This window comes from Panulirus ornatus, chromosome 48, assembly GCF_036320965.1.
Source record: "Panulirus ornatus isolate Po-2019 chromosome 48, ASM3632096v1, whole genome shotgun sequence".
NCBI lineage: Eukaryota > Metazoa > Arthropoda > Malacostraca > Decapoda > Palinuridae > Panulirus > Panulirus ornatus.
Window position 1 is genome coordinate 14,750,096 of NC_092271.1, and position 14,078 is coordinate 14,764,173.

Below are 14,078 nucleotides of genomic sequence, written 5' to 3' on the forward strand. Positions count from 1 at the left end.
GGAACAACTGTGGCCATTTTTATCTATTTTCCTGGCACTGCGTCTGATGCAGGGGGTCGCGATGTTGATTCCTGTGGGGTGACGTGGTGCTAGGAATGGATGAAGGCAAGCGAGTATGAATATGTACATGTGTATGTATGTATATGTCTCTGTATGTATCAAACTTGAATTTTCAAACCAGATTGATGACAGTGGCAGGTTCTTCAAATGTAGCAAGAAACTTTGAAAAACAATGTAAAGAAATACTTTTATAGCATAGGAGTGTTGGGTGAATGGAATAGAGTGACTGAAGAGATGGGGCTGTAAACTCTTCACTCCTTGTATTTTTAGTTTTTTAAAAGTTGTATGGATGCAAGGTGCGGGCTTTACACAAGAAAGTAGAGGAGTGGATGAATGTGTTTGAATCGAAATTCTTGAGGACAATATGTGGTGTGAGGAGGGCTGATTGAGGAAAAGAATTAAAGGTTAAAAGAAAGGTATGGTATTGGGAAGAGAATGGTTAAGAAAGCTGAATAGGGTATAGTGAAATGGTTTGGACATATGGAAAGGAAGGGTGAGGAGAGGTTGACAAAGTGGGTGTATGCATCAGAGGTTGAGGGAACAAAGATTAGCAGATAGACTAAATTGGGGCTATATAGAAGGCTGGGGTAAAAAAAAGGTTTTGAGTGCTCAGGGTCTGAATGTTCAAGAGGGTGTAAGGTGTGCATGGGACACATTGAATTGATGTGGTATAAAGGAGACACTCTCCTGTCAGACTGAACTAGGGTATATGAAGCTATCAGAGAAAATCACTGAAATATCTGTGGGGCCTGTTTACTGTGGTTTTGATGCATTACACATGAAAGCCAGAGAATGGATATGAGCAAAAGAGGCCTTTTCTTTGTCTCTTTCTGGTGCTACCTTGCAAACATGGGAAGCAGCGAACAAGTATGAAAAAAAGCGTGTGTGTGTGTGATTGGGGCCTGAACATGCTGGAGGGTGAAAGGCGTGCAAGGAATAGAGTGAATTGGAACGATGTGGTATACCGGGGTTGACGTGCTGTCAGTGGATTGAACCAGGGCATGTGAAGCGTCTGGAGTAAACCATGGAAAGTTGTTTGGGGCCTGGATGTGGAAAGGGAGCTGTGGTTTTGGTGCATTATACATGACAGCTAGAGACTTGAGTGTGAACGAATGTGGCCTTTGGTGTCTTTTCCTAGTGCTACCTCGTGCACATTGGTGGGGGAGGGGGTTGTCATTTTATGTGTGGCAGGGTGGTGACGGGAATGAATTAGGGCAGACAGTATGAATTATGTACATGTGTATATATATATATGTATACATTGAGATGTATAGGTATGTATATTTGCGTGTATGGATGTGTATGTGTATACATTTGTATGTGGGTGGGTTGGGCCATTCTTTCATCTGTTTCCTTGCACTACCTCGCTAACTCGGGAGACAGGGACAAAGTATAATAGATAAAGATAAAAATAACTTTCTAAAAGGGGAAACAGAAGAAGGAGTCATGCAAGCAGTGCTCATCCTCCTCAGAGGCTCAGATTGGGGTGTCTAAATGTGTATGAATGTAACCAAGAAGAGATAAAAGGAGAGATAGGTAGTATGTTTGAGGAAAGGAACCTGGATGTTTTGGCTCTGAGTGAAACGAAGCTCAAGGGTATAGGGGAAGAGTGGTTTGGGAATGTTTGGGGAGTAAAGTCAGGGGTTGGTGAGAGGACAAGAGGAAGGGAAGGAGTAGCACTACTCCTGAAACAGGAGTGGTGGGAGTATGTGGTAGAGTGTAAGAAAGTGAACTCTAGATTGATATGGGTAAAACTGAAAGTGGATGGAGAGAGATAGGTGATTTTTGGTGGATATGTACCTGGGCATGAGAAGAAAGATCATGAGAGGCAAGTGTTTTGGGAGCAGCTGAATGAGTGTGTTAGTAGTTTTGATGCAAGAGACCAGGTTATAGTGATGGGTGATTTGAATGCAAAGGTGAGTAATGTGGCAGTTGAGGGAATAATTGGTGTACGTGGAGTGTTCAGTGTTGTAAGTGGAAATGGTGAAGAGCTTGTGGATTTGTATGCTGAAATATGACTGATGATTGGGAATTCCTGGTTTAAAAAGAGAGATATACCTAAGCATACGTATGTAAGTAGGAGAGATGGCCAGAGAGCATTATTGGATTACGTGTTAATTGATAGGCGCGCGAGAGACTTTTGGATGTTAATGTGCTGAGAGGTGTAACTAGAGGGATGTCTGATCATTATCTTATGGAGGTGAAGGTGAAGATTTATAGGGGTTTTCAGAAAAGAAGAGAGAATGTTGGGGTGAAGAGAGTGGTGAGAGTAAGTGAGCTTGGGAAGGAGACTTGTGTGAGGAAGTACTAGGAGAGACTGAGTGCAGAATGGAAAAGTGTGAGAGCAAAGGACGTAAGTGGAGTAGGGGAGGAATGGTATGTATTTAGGGAAGCAGTGATGGCTTGCACAAAAGATGCTTGTGGCATGAGAAAGGTGGCAGGTGGGCAGATTAGAAAGGGTAGCGAGTGGTGGGATGAAGAAGTACGATTATTAGTGAAAGAGAAAAGAGTGGCATTTGGACTATTTTTGCAGGAAAGTAGTGCAAATGACTGGGAGATGCTGTTTCCCGTGTCAGCGAGGTAGCACCAGGAAACAGACGAATAATGGCCCATCCACTCATATACACATATATGTATACATAAATGCCCCCTCTCCCACCCTGTAACTCACTTCCACTTCCATGGTTCCATTCACTGTGAAGTCCACTTCCAGATATCTAAAACACTTCACTTCCTCCCATTTTTCTCCATTCAAACTTACATCCCAGTTAAATTGTCCCTCAACCCTACTGAGCCTAATAACCTTGCTGTTATTCACATTTGCTCTCAACTTTCTCTTTTCACACACTTTTTAAAACTCATCACCAACTTCTGCAGTTTCTCACTCCAGTCACCCACCAGAGATGTATCATTGGCAAACAACAGTTGACTCACTTCCCAGGCCCTCACATTTCCAATAGACTGCATTCTTGCCCCTCACTCCAAAACTCTTGCATATACCTCCCTAATTGCATTTACCTCCCTAACCACCCCATCCATAAACAGTAAACAACCATGGGGACATTGCACACCCCCACTGCTGACTGACCTTCACTGGAAACCAATCACTCTCCTCTCTTCCTCCTTGTACACATGCCTTACATCCTTGATTAAAAACTTTTCACTGCCTCAAGCAGCTTACCTCCCACACCATATATTCTTAAGACCTTCCACAAAGCATCTATATCATATGTGATCTTATTTGTTTACACTGCATTAAGGCAGAATCCTGGATGGGGTAGGTGTGTAGTGCCATCCCATTTGGGTTATCTTTGGTTAACTGAGCATTTTTGATATTTCTGCATTCTGGTTATGGATTACATCTGACATATATCAGTGTCAGTAATCAGTAAAGATGGGAAAATTTGACCTATAGTTTTTGAGGTATCATCCGTATCAAGGGCCCATTATTTTTTTTTTATTTTTATTTTGCTTTGTCGCTGTCTCCCGCGTTAGTGAGATAGCGCAAGGAAGCAGACGAAAGAATGGCCCAACCCGCCCACATAAACATGTATATACATACACGTCCACACACGCAAATATATATACCTATACATCTCAATGATTTTTTTTTTTTTTTTTTTTTTTTTTTTTGTCGCTGTCTCCCGCGTTTGCGAGGTAGCACAAGGAAACAGACGAAAGAAATGGCCCAACCCACCCCCATACACATGCATATACATACGTCCACACACGCAAATATACATACCTACACAGCTTTCCATGGTTTACCCCAGACGCTTCACATGCCCTGATTCAATCCACTGACAGCACGTCAACCCCGGTATACCACATCGATCCAATTCACTCTATTCCTTGCCCTCCTTTCACCCTCCTGCATGTTCAGGCCCCGATCACACAAAATCTTTTTCACTCCATCTTTCCACCTCCAATTTGGTCTCCCACTTCTCCTCGTCCCTCCACCTCCGACACATATATCCTCTTGGTCAATCTTTCCTCACTCATTCTCTCCATGTGCCCAAACCATTTCAAAACACCCTCTTCTGCTCTCTCAACCACGCTCTTTTTATTTCCACACATCTCTCTTACCCTTACATTACTTACTCGATCAAACCACCTCACACCACACATTGTCCTCACACATCTCATTTCCAGCACATCCATCCTCCTGCGCACAACTCTATCCATAGCCCACGCCTCGCAACCATACAACATTGTTGGAACCACTATTCCTTCAAACATACCCATTTTTGCTTTCCGAGATAATGTTCTCGCCTTCCACACATTCTTCAAGGCTCCCAGGATTTTTGCCCCCTCCCCCACCCTATGATCCACTTCCGCTTCCATGGTTCCATCCGCTGCCAGATCCACTCCCAGATATCTAAAACACTTTACTTCCTCCAGTTTTTCTCCATTCAAACTTACATCTCAATGTACTCATATATATACACACACAGACATATACATATATACACATGTACATAATTCATAGTCTGCCTTTATTTGTTCCCATCGCCACCTCGCCACACATGGACTAACAACCCCCTCCCCCTCATGTGTGCGAGTTAGCGCTAGGAAAAGACACCAAAGGCCCCATTCGTTCACACTCAGTCTCTAGCTGTCATGTAATAATGCACCGAAACCACAGCTCCCTTTCCACATCCAGGCCCCACAGAACTTTCCATGGTTTACCCCAGACGCTTCACATGCCCTGGTTCAATCCATTGACAGCACGTTGACCCCGGTATACCACATCGTTCCAATTCACTCTATTCCTTGCCCTCCTTTCACCCTCCTGCATGTTCAGGCCCCGATCACTCAAAATCTTTTTCACTCCATCTTTCCACCTCCAATTTGGTCTCCCACTTCTCCTCGTTCCCTCCACCTCTGACACATATATCCTCTTGGTCAATCTTTCCTCACTCATTCTCTCCATGTGACCAAACCATTTCAAAACACCCTCTTCTGCTCTCTCAACCACACTCTTTTTATTTCCACACATCTCTCTTACCCTTACATTACTTACTCGATCAAACCACCTCACACCACATATTGTCCTCAAACATCTCATTTCCAGCACATCCACCCTCCTGCGCACAACTCTATCCATAGCCCACGCCTCGCAACCATACAACATTGTTGGAACCACTATTCCGTCAAACATACCCATTTTTGCTTTCCGAGATAATGTTCTCAACTTCCAAACATTCTTCAAGGCTCCCAGGATTTTCGCCCCCTCCCCACCCTATGATTCACTTCCACTTCCATGGTTCCATCCGCTGCCAGATCCACTCCCAGATATCTAAAACACTTTACTTCCTCCAGTTTTTCTCCATTCAAACTTACCTCCCAATTGACTTGACCCTCAATCCTACTGTACCTAATAACCTTGCTCTTATTCACATTTACTCTTAACTTTCTTCTTTCACACACTTTAGCAAACTCAGTCACCAGCTTCTGCAGTTTCTCACATGAATCAGCCACCAGCGCTGTATCATCAGCGAACAACAACTGACTCACTTCCCAAGCTCTCTCATCCACAACAGACTTCATACTTGCCCCTCTTTCCAAAACTCTTGCATTCACCTCCCTAACAACCCCATCCATAAACAAATTAAACAACCATGGAGACATTACACACCCCTGCCCCAAACCCACATTCAGTGAGAACCAATCACTTTCCTCTCTTCCTACACGTACTTATGCTTTACATCCTCGATAAAAACTTTTCACTGCTTCTAACAACTTGCCTCCCACATCATATATTCTTAAAACCTTCCACAGAGCATCTCTATCAACTCTTATCATATGCCTTCTCCAGATCCATAAATGCTACATACAAATCCATTTGTTTTTCTAAGTATTTCTCACATACATTCTTCAAAGCAAACACCTGATCCACACATCCTCTACCACTTCTGAAACCACACTGCTCTTCCCTAATCTGATGCTCTGTACATGCCTTCACCCTCTCAATCAATACCCTCCCATATAATTTACCAGGAATACTCAGCAAACTTATACCTCTGTAATTTGAGCACTCACTCTTATCCCCTTTGCCTTTGTACAATGGCACTATGCAAGCATTCCGCCAATCCTCAGGCACCTCACCATGAATCATACATACATTAAATAGCCTTACCAACCAGTCAACAATACAGTCACCCCCTTTTTTTAATAAATTCCACTGCAATACCATCCAAACCTGCTGCCTTGCCGGCTTTCATCTTCCGTAAAGCTTTTACTACCTCTTCTCTATTTACCAAATCATTTTCAAGGGCCCATATAAAGTAGAAAATTTCCAGAAAGGTAAATCAGTGGATCTTTTGAATGTCTCTGCACATTACACCCTTCTCAATGTATTCCACCCACCTTTCTTAGGTGTCCTCCCCCAGTTCCACAAATACATTATAAATTCTATATATCGGCCATAATCATTGTTTGTCATGTCCTGAGCTTTTAGAAACTACGTTTATATTTCATATATTAATCGTGTTAAGGCTGTGCATTACATTTGACATCTATGAAGTGAATGTAAGCAAATGAGGCAGTGTCTTCATCTGTTCCTGATGCTACCTTGCTAACATGAGAAATGGCAAACATGTAAACGTGTTAGAGATATGACAGAGACTTCATCATGTAAGTTTTTGGCACACATCTCTTCAGTTTATCTTTGATAGGAGTTGTATCATCATCATTAGACAGAAAACAGAGAAAGGTTTGCAAACTCTTAGTGGAACTTCTTACTCCAAATGAGTCCATCATCTCCCTTTTATTGATTGTAGCACAGCTTTAAAGCTGCAGGAGCCCTGCTAAAGAGGTTTTAGGGTTATGTAGTTAAAATAGACATACATATACCCAGCTTTTAGCACTTTTGATTTTTAACATTCACTGTTTCAACTATTTGCAAAAATTTGTTCACTTTCATACATGTTTGCTGTTTCTCACAATAGATAGGTAGGTCAAGAACAAATGAAAAAAAGGCCTCATTCCCTCATCATTTCTCTGGCTGTCATGTCAAATGTATCAAAATCACAGCCCTCCTATCCTTAACCATGCTCCACAGGCTTTTCTGTGGTTTTTCGTGGCTGTGCAGTCCATTTACACACATGACTATCTATGCCATGTCACTCAGTTCACTGTATCCCATGTCTACCTTTCATCCTTGTGCATGTTCATTCCCTAAGTACTCTAAATCTTATTTATTCCATCTTTCTATGTCCAGTTCAATCTCCCCTCTTTCTTTGTCCCCACCACTTTTGACACATATCCTCTTTGTGAGTTTTTCTGACTCATTCTCTCTATATTTTCAGATAATTTTAGCACATCCTTTTTAGCTCTCAGCCATACTCTTCTTAATACTACACCTTTCTCATACCTGTCATTACTTACTAAATCAGCCATCCTAACACTATGTATTGCCCTTAAACATTTAATTCCCAACACATCCACCCTCTTCAGTACATAGCCCTTACCATACATTGTTGCTGGGACTATTCTAGGTTCAAATATACCCATTTGTACCCTTCCCAATAGTAACCTCCCATTCCACACATTCCTTAATACTCCCAGAATCTTTGCTCCTTCATCTACTGGTGATACACCTCCACTTGTAAGGCTCCATTTGCTGCCATGTCCACTCCCTTGTATTTTGAATACCTTTGTTTTTATTCTTTTTATTTGCATTTACTCTCAACGTCCTACTGTCACACACACTGCCAAATTCAGACACAAACTAATGCAATTTCATGCTTGAATCTGCCACCAGAACAATAAATGATTCATTTCTCATGTTCCTTTATCTCATACCCCCTACAGACTGCAGATCTACCCCTCTTTCCAAGACCTTTGCATTTACCTCCCTCACCATTCCAACCATAAATAAATCAAACAATGCTAGTGATATCACAGACCATGCTGCAGAATCCCCTTCACTTGAAATCATTCACTCTCCACTCTACCTACTTGTACACATGCCTTACACTCGTAATGAAAATGCCTCACCGCTCTTAATAGTTTTCTTTCCCATACCATATATTTGTAACACTTCTACAAAGCATATTTGTCAGTCCTACGATGTCTTTCTCCAGATCCATAAATGCCATAAATGTTTTTCTTAACACTGTTCCTTCTCAGTCTTATGCTCTGTGTATGCCACCACTCTTCCATACAAATTACTATGTATGATCAACAAACTTATTCCATTGCAATTTAAAATAATTTGAACATTCACCTTTGTACCCCTTGCCTTCACACATTGATGTTACACATGTATTTCACCAGTCCTATGGCACCTCATCGTGATCCATACATATATTGAAAATCCTAAATGACCAGTCGGCAACAAAATCACCCCCTTTCTTCAGGATTTCAACTGCAATACCATACAGTCTAGCCACCTTTCCACATTTCATCTTATGCAAGACTTTTACCACCTCTTTTGTCTTTACCAAATCTCTTGTCATGACTTTCTCTAGCAGCCTAACTTCACTGTCTCACGGACCCACCTTTTACCTTCTACATAATACACATATCTGCATACAACTCACCCACTGACACATGCCAGCATTAATTCCATAGATACCTCCCATTCCTCATTCCTAACTTTGTTTACTTTCACTTTTTGCCATTCGTCACTCAGTCTCTCAAGGTATCTCTTCACAGAAGCCTCTTTTCCAGACTCTCTTTATGAATGTCCTTGAAATTAAACAGGCTAGATAGTGTTGAAAAATGTGAATTTTGATAGAAAGGATAACGTAGTAGTGAGATATTTTAGTTATTGCTGTGTGATTTCAGTGTGTATGTTTTTTCAGTGCCATGTTTTTTAGCAGTTGGCAAACTTTTGAGTTGAGATTGCTGAAGTTGGTGATAAGATTACAATGTTTTTTTTGTAAAAGGTTTGGTTGTTAGTAATGGAGGGGTTTGGATACGAGGGGTTTACTGTTGTTGGAAAGAATTTTGTGTTGAGCTTTTTGAGATGGGATTGTATTGTGAGGAGCTTTGTTTCACTGTGCAGGTGTTGATTGAATGTGGTTGCTAGGTAGTGAATAATTGTATTTTATTTCATTTGGTTTTCACCTTTTTTAAATTTGCTTTTGAAAGGGTGTTTTTTTAGGCAAGTGAGGCATACCATAATGTAGAAGAGATGAATTCTCTGTTGAGGATGTTAAGGGATTCTAATATGGTACCAGTAAGTGTTCTGTGGGCATTTCTTTTGTGTGTTGCTTTTGTTTTGATGTGGGGAGATATTGTCATATATGTATTGTACGTAATGCCATATATCAGTTGCATGATGATTTCATGGGTTAGTGTAACTACATGATTCTCTGTTGCACCGTAGAGCTTTTTAGAAGTGTGGTTACAACAAAGAAAGAGCTCTGCAGGCTTCCAAAGGGGTTAGAAGCACAATTCTCTTGCTTGGTACTCATAATAATTTTATGAAGAGGAAGAAATGTATGATTTTTGTGTACACGTTATTATCACCTTGGTATTTTTAAGGGGTTACAGGTTGTAAAGTCTAGGTTGTATTTACTTATGTTTTTTAATGTACTAATGCATTTGATGGTTCTTTAGTAAAAGAAAAAAGAGAAGTGCTGGAAAAGGGAAGTCACAAGGTATGTTATTTTTTTTTAAGTTTTCCATTAGCAATAAACATCATATTGAACTCCAGAACTTAAATTTATCTTTTTCTTTTCTTATAGAAGAGTTCACAGAAAACAAATGTCCTGATGATCATCGTTGTCCAGGAGACTTCACCTGTTGTAAGATGTACAGTGGACAATATGGATGTTGTCCTTTTCATGATGCCAAATGCTGCTTAGATGGCTTCCACTGCTGCCCAGGAGGCTCCCAGTGTAACCCGAAAACTGGAGCCTGTAGTGTGAGTATCTAAAATTTGACATGTTTTCGCACACACACACACACGCACATGCACATGATCATCATCATTATTATCCAGCAGGATGTACGTTTTAGGATTTCATTTTATAAGTACTTTGGAGACAACGTCATGCTTGATATGTTGCCTGAGCCCCTTATTAGGAGTATAGTGAAGGAGATATACTGTCCTACACCTAACTGAAGTGCGTAGAGATAATTGAGAAGGTCCAAAGGTGGGCAACATTGATGGCATCAGAATTAAGAGAGCTAAGCTATGGGGCAAGGCTAAAGGCTTTAAATTTGCTTGCCTTTAAAGAAAGAAGAGTGAGTGAGTGATGTGATCACAAGCTTTTAAATTTTAAAAGAGATCCATGATGTGGACAGTGAACAATTCTTTAAGAGATGCAGGGTAGAGCAACCATAGGACATAACATGAAATTAAGCAAAAACTTAAGATGTAAAGAATGACTTGATAGTATAAGAGTGGTGCAAGAATGAAATAGACTGATGAGGACATGGTTAGTGCAGACAGCATACACAACTTTAAGAATTTGTATAATAATAAAGAATGTTTAAAAGATAGGGCCCCAAGAGTTTGAAATTCCTCCTTCACATTACAATAGATAATTCAAAATAGATGATTACAAAGTTAATGATGTACACATTTTGATAAGAAAGATGGTGAGAGATGCCATATAGCCAAGATGGTAAATTACTGATTATGGGGGACTTGTATAACAGGGAAATAGACAGGGAGAACTCATACACTTATGGAAACAAGGAAACATGACAATAAATGTTTCTTGAATGTTTGCAGAACTACCTACATCAGCATGTTTCAGAGCATATGAAACAGTGGGGGAAGATGCACCATCTTTGCTAGACGTTTTTATGCATAATCATGTGGACTTCGAGCCCACTAGATCTATATGAGTCTTTGGAAAAGTGAGCTTATATTACTTACTTTTGACTGTGTGGTGGAGATGGAAGCAGGAGGAGGATCAGAGGAACCACAGGACCCCAAGTGAAAATGAAATGAGGCAAATACATAGAACAGGTAAAGTTATTTGAGAGTGTAGTGGAGTGAAAAAAAGAATTCTACCAGAGAATAGCCCAATGCTGTAGATGCTTTTGTGAAATCTACCTTGAAGGAGGCAGAACATGAGTACTATGGAACACTAAAAGGAGTAGAGGAATGAAAAGAAAAGAGGCACAATTTATTTCAAAATGGCAAGAAGTGAGACCTTGAGGGTATACTTTGGAAAAGGTATAAACAGTGCTGTTGCCAGCCAGCAGTAGAAAGAAATAGGTGAGGAAGAAGTGAGTAGTGCAGTTTGAGGAAGGAGTAGCAGAGAGGTTTTGATAACATTGTGAACTGGGCAAATGAGAACCCAGAGCTTTTCCTTAAGTTTATCTGATGCAAACTGTTGGTAATGTAACAACTAATTAGGCTAGGGAATTCAAAGAGAAAGATTCTTGAAGACAGGGAAATACATGATGATAGTACACAAGTCTTAGAAAGGTGAGATGACGGAGCAAGAAGTTTAGGAAAGGGCCGAGATTAACAGAACTGAATCAAGATATTAAAGAAACTTTACACATTTAAAGCAGATGGACCATTTGAAGGCTTTCCATGTGTGATTGAGGAGTGTGCTGAGGAACTTGTTAGTCCTCTCAAAATACTATTCAGTTGGATACAAGAAGAAGGGACAGTTCCAAAGATTTGGTAGAAGACAAACATTTTGATTACTTTTAAGAAAGATGACCGGGTAATCTCGTCAAACTACAGTCCTTTTTTTATTGATGAGCATGGTTAGAAAATTCATATCAACATGTAATCAGAAAGAAAATAAATGACTGCCTACAAAGGAGAAACTTCAAAACTGAAAGCTAGTATGTTTGCATAGAAGAGGCATCTATCACGACCTGTTAGACTTTAACAACAGGTTGAGCTTGCTTGTAGACCAAAGAGATGGATTCGTAAGACTTTGTGCTCTTAGACTGCTGGAAACCTTTTGACTTCAGGCAAGAATAAGGAATAAACTCCATTGTATTGAGGATTACCTGTTTGGAAGGGAACAAAAGACATAGTTAAGAGGCACATTATGATAGTGGGATATGGTTACTACAAGTCACGTGTCATAGGGCCAGGGCATACTGCTGTTTTAGGTGTATGTAAATGACTTACTAGAAGGACCTCACTTATGCCTAATCATGTTTCTCAGTAATATCAAGGTTGTTAGAGAAATAAGGAATGGTAGTGATATCGTCAGCTCATAGGGGGACGTAGGTGAACTCAAAAATTAGTCAGATGAATGACAATAAGATGTGGTCCTGATTAGTGTAATGTCGTAAGGACTTAACACAGCATAAGAAGGCCCAGGCATGAACACTACTTAGTAGGAAACAAGCTGCTGGATTTGTTGTACAAGCAATTCAGGGATCAGCTTTGTACCTGATCTGTCACCACAGCCTCATGTTAGAAAAATTGTCAGATAAGTTAAATGCCTACTGGCACATATCAAAATTGCATTCACTGTATGGTGAGATATTATCTGTATATATTAACCTGAAACAGAAATATGCCTTTCAAGTGTGGTAGCCTCACAAAAATATATATAAAGATTGATTGAGATGATTCAGTGAAGCACAGCCAAGATAATAGCATGATTAAGAGGGATTATATGCAATGAACAGTTAAAGCTACACAGCTGTCTCCTATAGAGTACAGAAGAGAAAGGGATGAGTGATAGGAGCCATTAAATTCCTGAATCAACTGGATGAGTTGACATTGAATAGTTCCATAGAAAGTGCAGTATCAGAGCTACACTAAAAAAATCCAAAAGTTTCCATGATGGTACAAAAAGTACAAGGGATTGGGCTCTGCATGTAAAACATTCTTTTCATAACTTTCCAAATACGATATTAGAAATTGGTAATTACACATACTCACAGTTACAGTTAATGAGCAGCTGATCAGGCCAAGGGAATCTGAGTTAAGAATTGGAAAGGATGATGGAAAGATATGTGAGGAACTGAATAACAAGTTCAAAAGTGTTTTCACTGTGGAAGACAGTATGTCTCTAAAATTAGTGTAATGGGATGGGGAGAAGGTTTCAGAGATTGCTGATATATCCAGATATCCAGAAGACTAACAGAATACTAAGAGGTTTGATTCGTACAATGCTCATGGTCCGTTTGAAATTTCACTTTTATGTATGTTCTTGAAATGTGTGTATGGACTCTTGAAATACCGTTCAAGAAGTTGCTAGAAAAGGCAAAGGGCATGTAAGTGGAAAAGAGCAAATGTTATACCCATCTGTAAGATGGGAGACCGGGAAGAGGTGCTGAACTGCAGACCAGTCTTCCTGAGGAGTGTGGTTAGTTAAGTGTTGGAGAATATAATTATACAAAAATGGATGTCCCTCTACTTAAGGGAAAATACCTAAGTGAGAGAGGGAAAGGTTAAGTGTGACAAACCTTTTAGTTTTTTTAAAGATAGTGAAACATTTCTTACACAGAAAGGAAGGTTGGGTGGATTTTCAGAACAAAAGGGTTACTCCTTTGATGAATAGAAGAATATCCTTGTCGAGGGGAACAAATGACACATGGCAGGAGAGCCCTCTCCAAATGGATGATCACCAATGGAGTGCCACATCTTTGTGAACTTCATGCCAGAAGGTATGGACTCCTATCAGAATATGTATGTGGTTGATGCAAGCAGCCTCCAAAGTTGGTCTTGATATATGTTTGATGAAATTCAAACTGAACAAATGGAAAGTAATAAGAATGGAACAGAATGAAAGGCCTCAATTTGATTATTTTCTGGCAGCATATAAGCTGCAGGGTTCTTTGTTTGAGTGGGACTTTGGAGGTGACATCATCCATTACTGTTCTCTGGAGGCTGCATTAGGAGAATAGTGAAGGAGACAAACTGTCTGCTTGCAAATATTAGAGTAGCTTTCAACTATATGGATAAGAAGTATTTGGCAAGCTGTTCATAACCTCCTTAATGCTGAAACTAGAATATGCTTCTCGAGTTTTGTTACTATACCTAAAGAAGCACAAAGAGCTGGTAGAGAAGGTCCAGAGGAGGGCAATAAAGTTAGTACCTAAATTAAGGGAAGATGATTACTGGAAAA

At 40.2% G+C, this 14,078-nt stretch overlaps 1 protein-coding gene across 7 annotated transcripts in view; it reads left to right on the plus strand.

Annotated features, from left to right (window-relative positions):
- The window catches only part of LOC139764122 (progranulin-like), a 121,631-nt gene that overhangs the window by 61,750 nt on the left and 45,803 nt on the right, over positions 1-14,078 (plus strand). For all 7 annotated transcript variants that reach the window (XM_071690636.1, XM_071690638.1, XM_071690637.1 and 4 more), the window contains one exon: positions 9,759-9,937. In XM_071690636.1, coding sequence (XP_071546737.1) covers positions 9,759-9,937 — 179 coding nt within the window. The remainder of the gene's footprint in view (positions 1-9,758; positions 9,938-14,078) is intronic.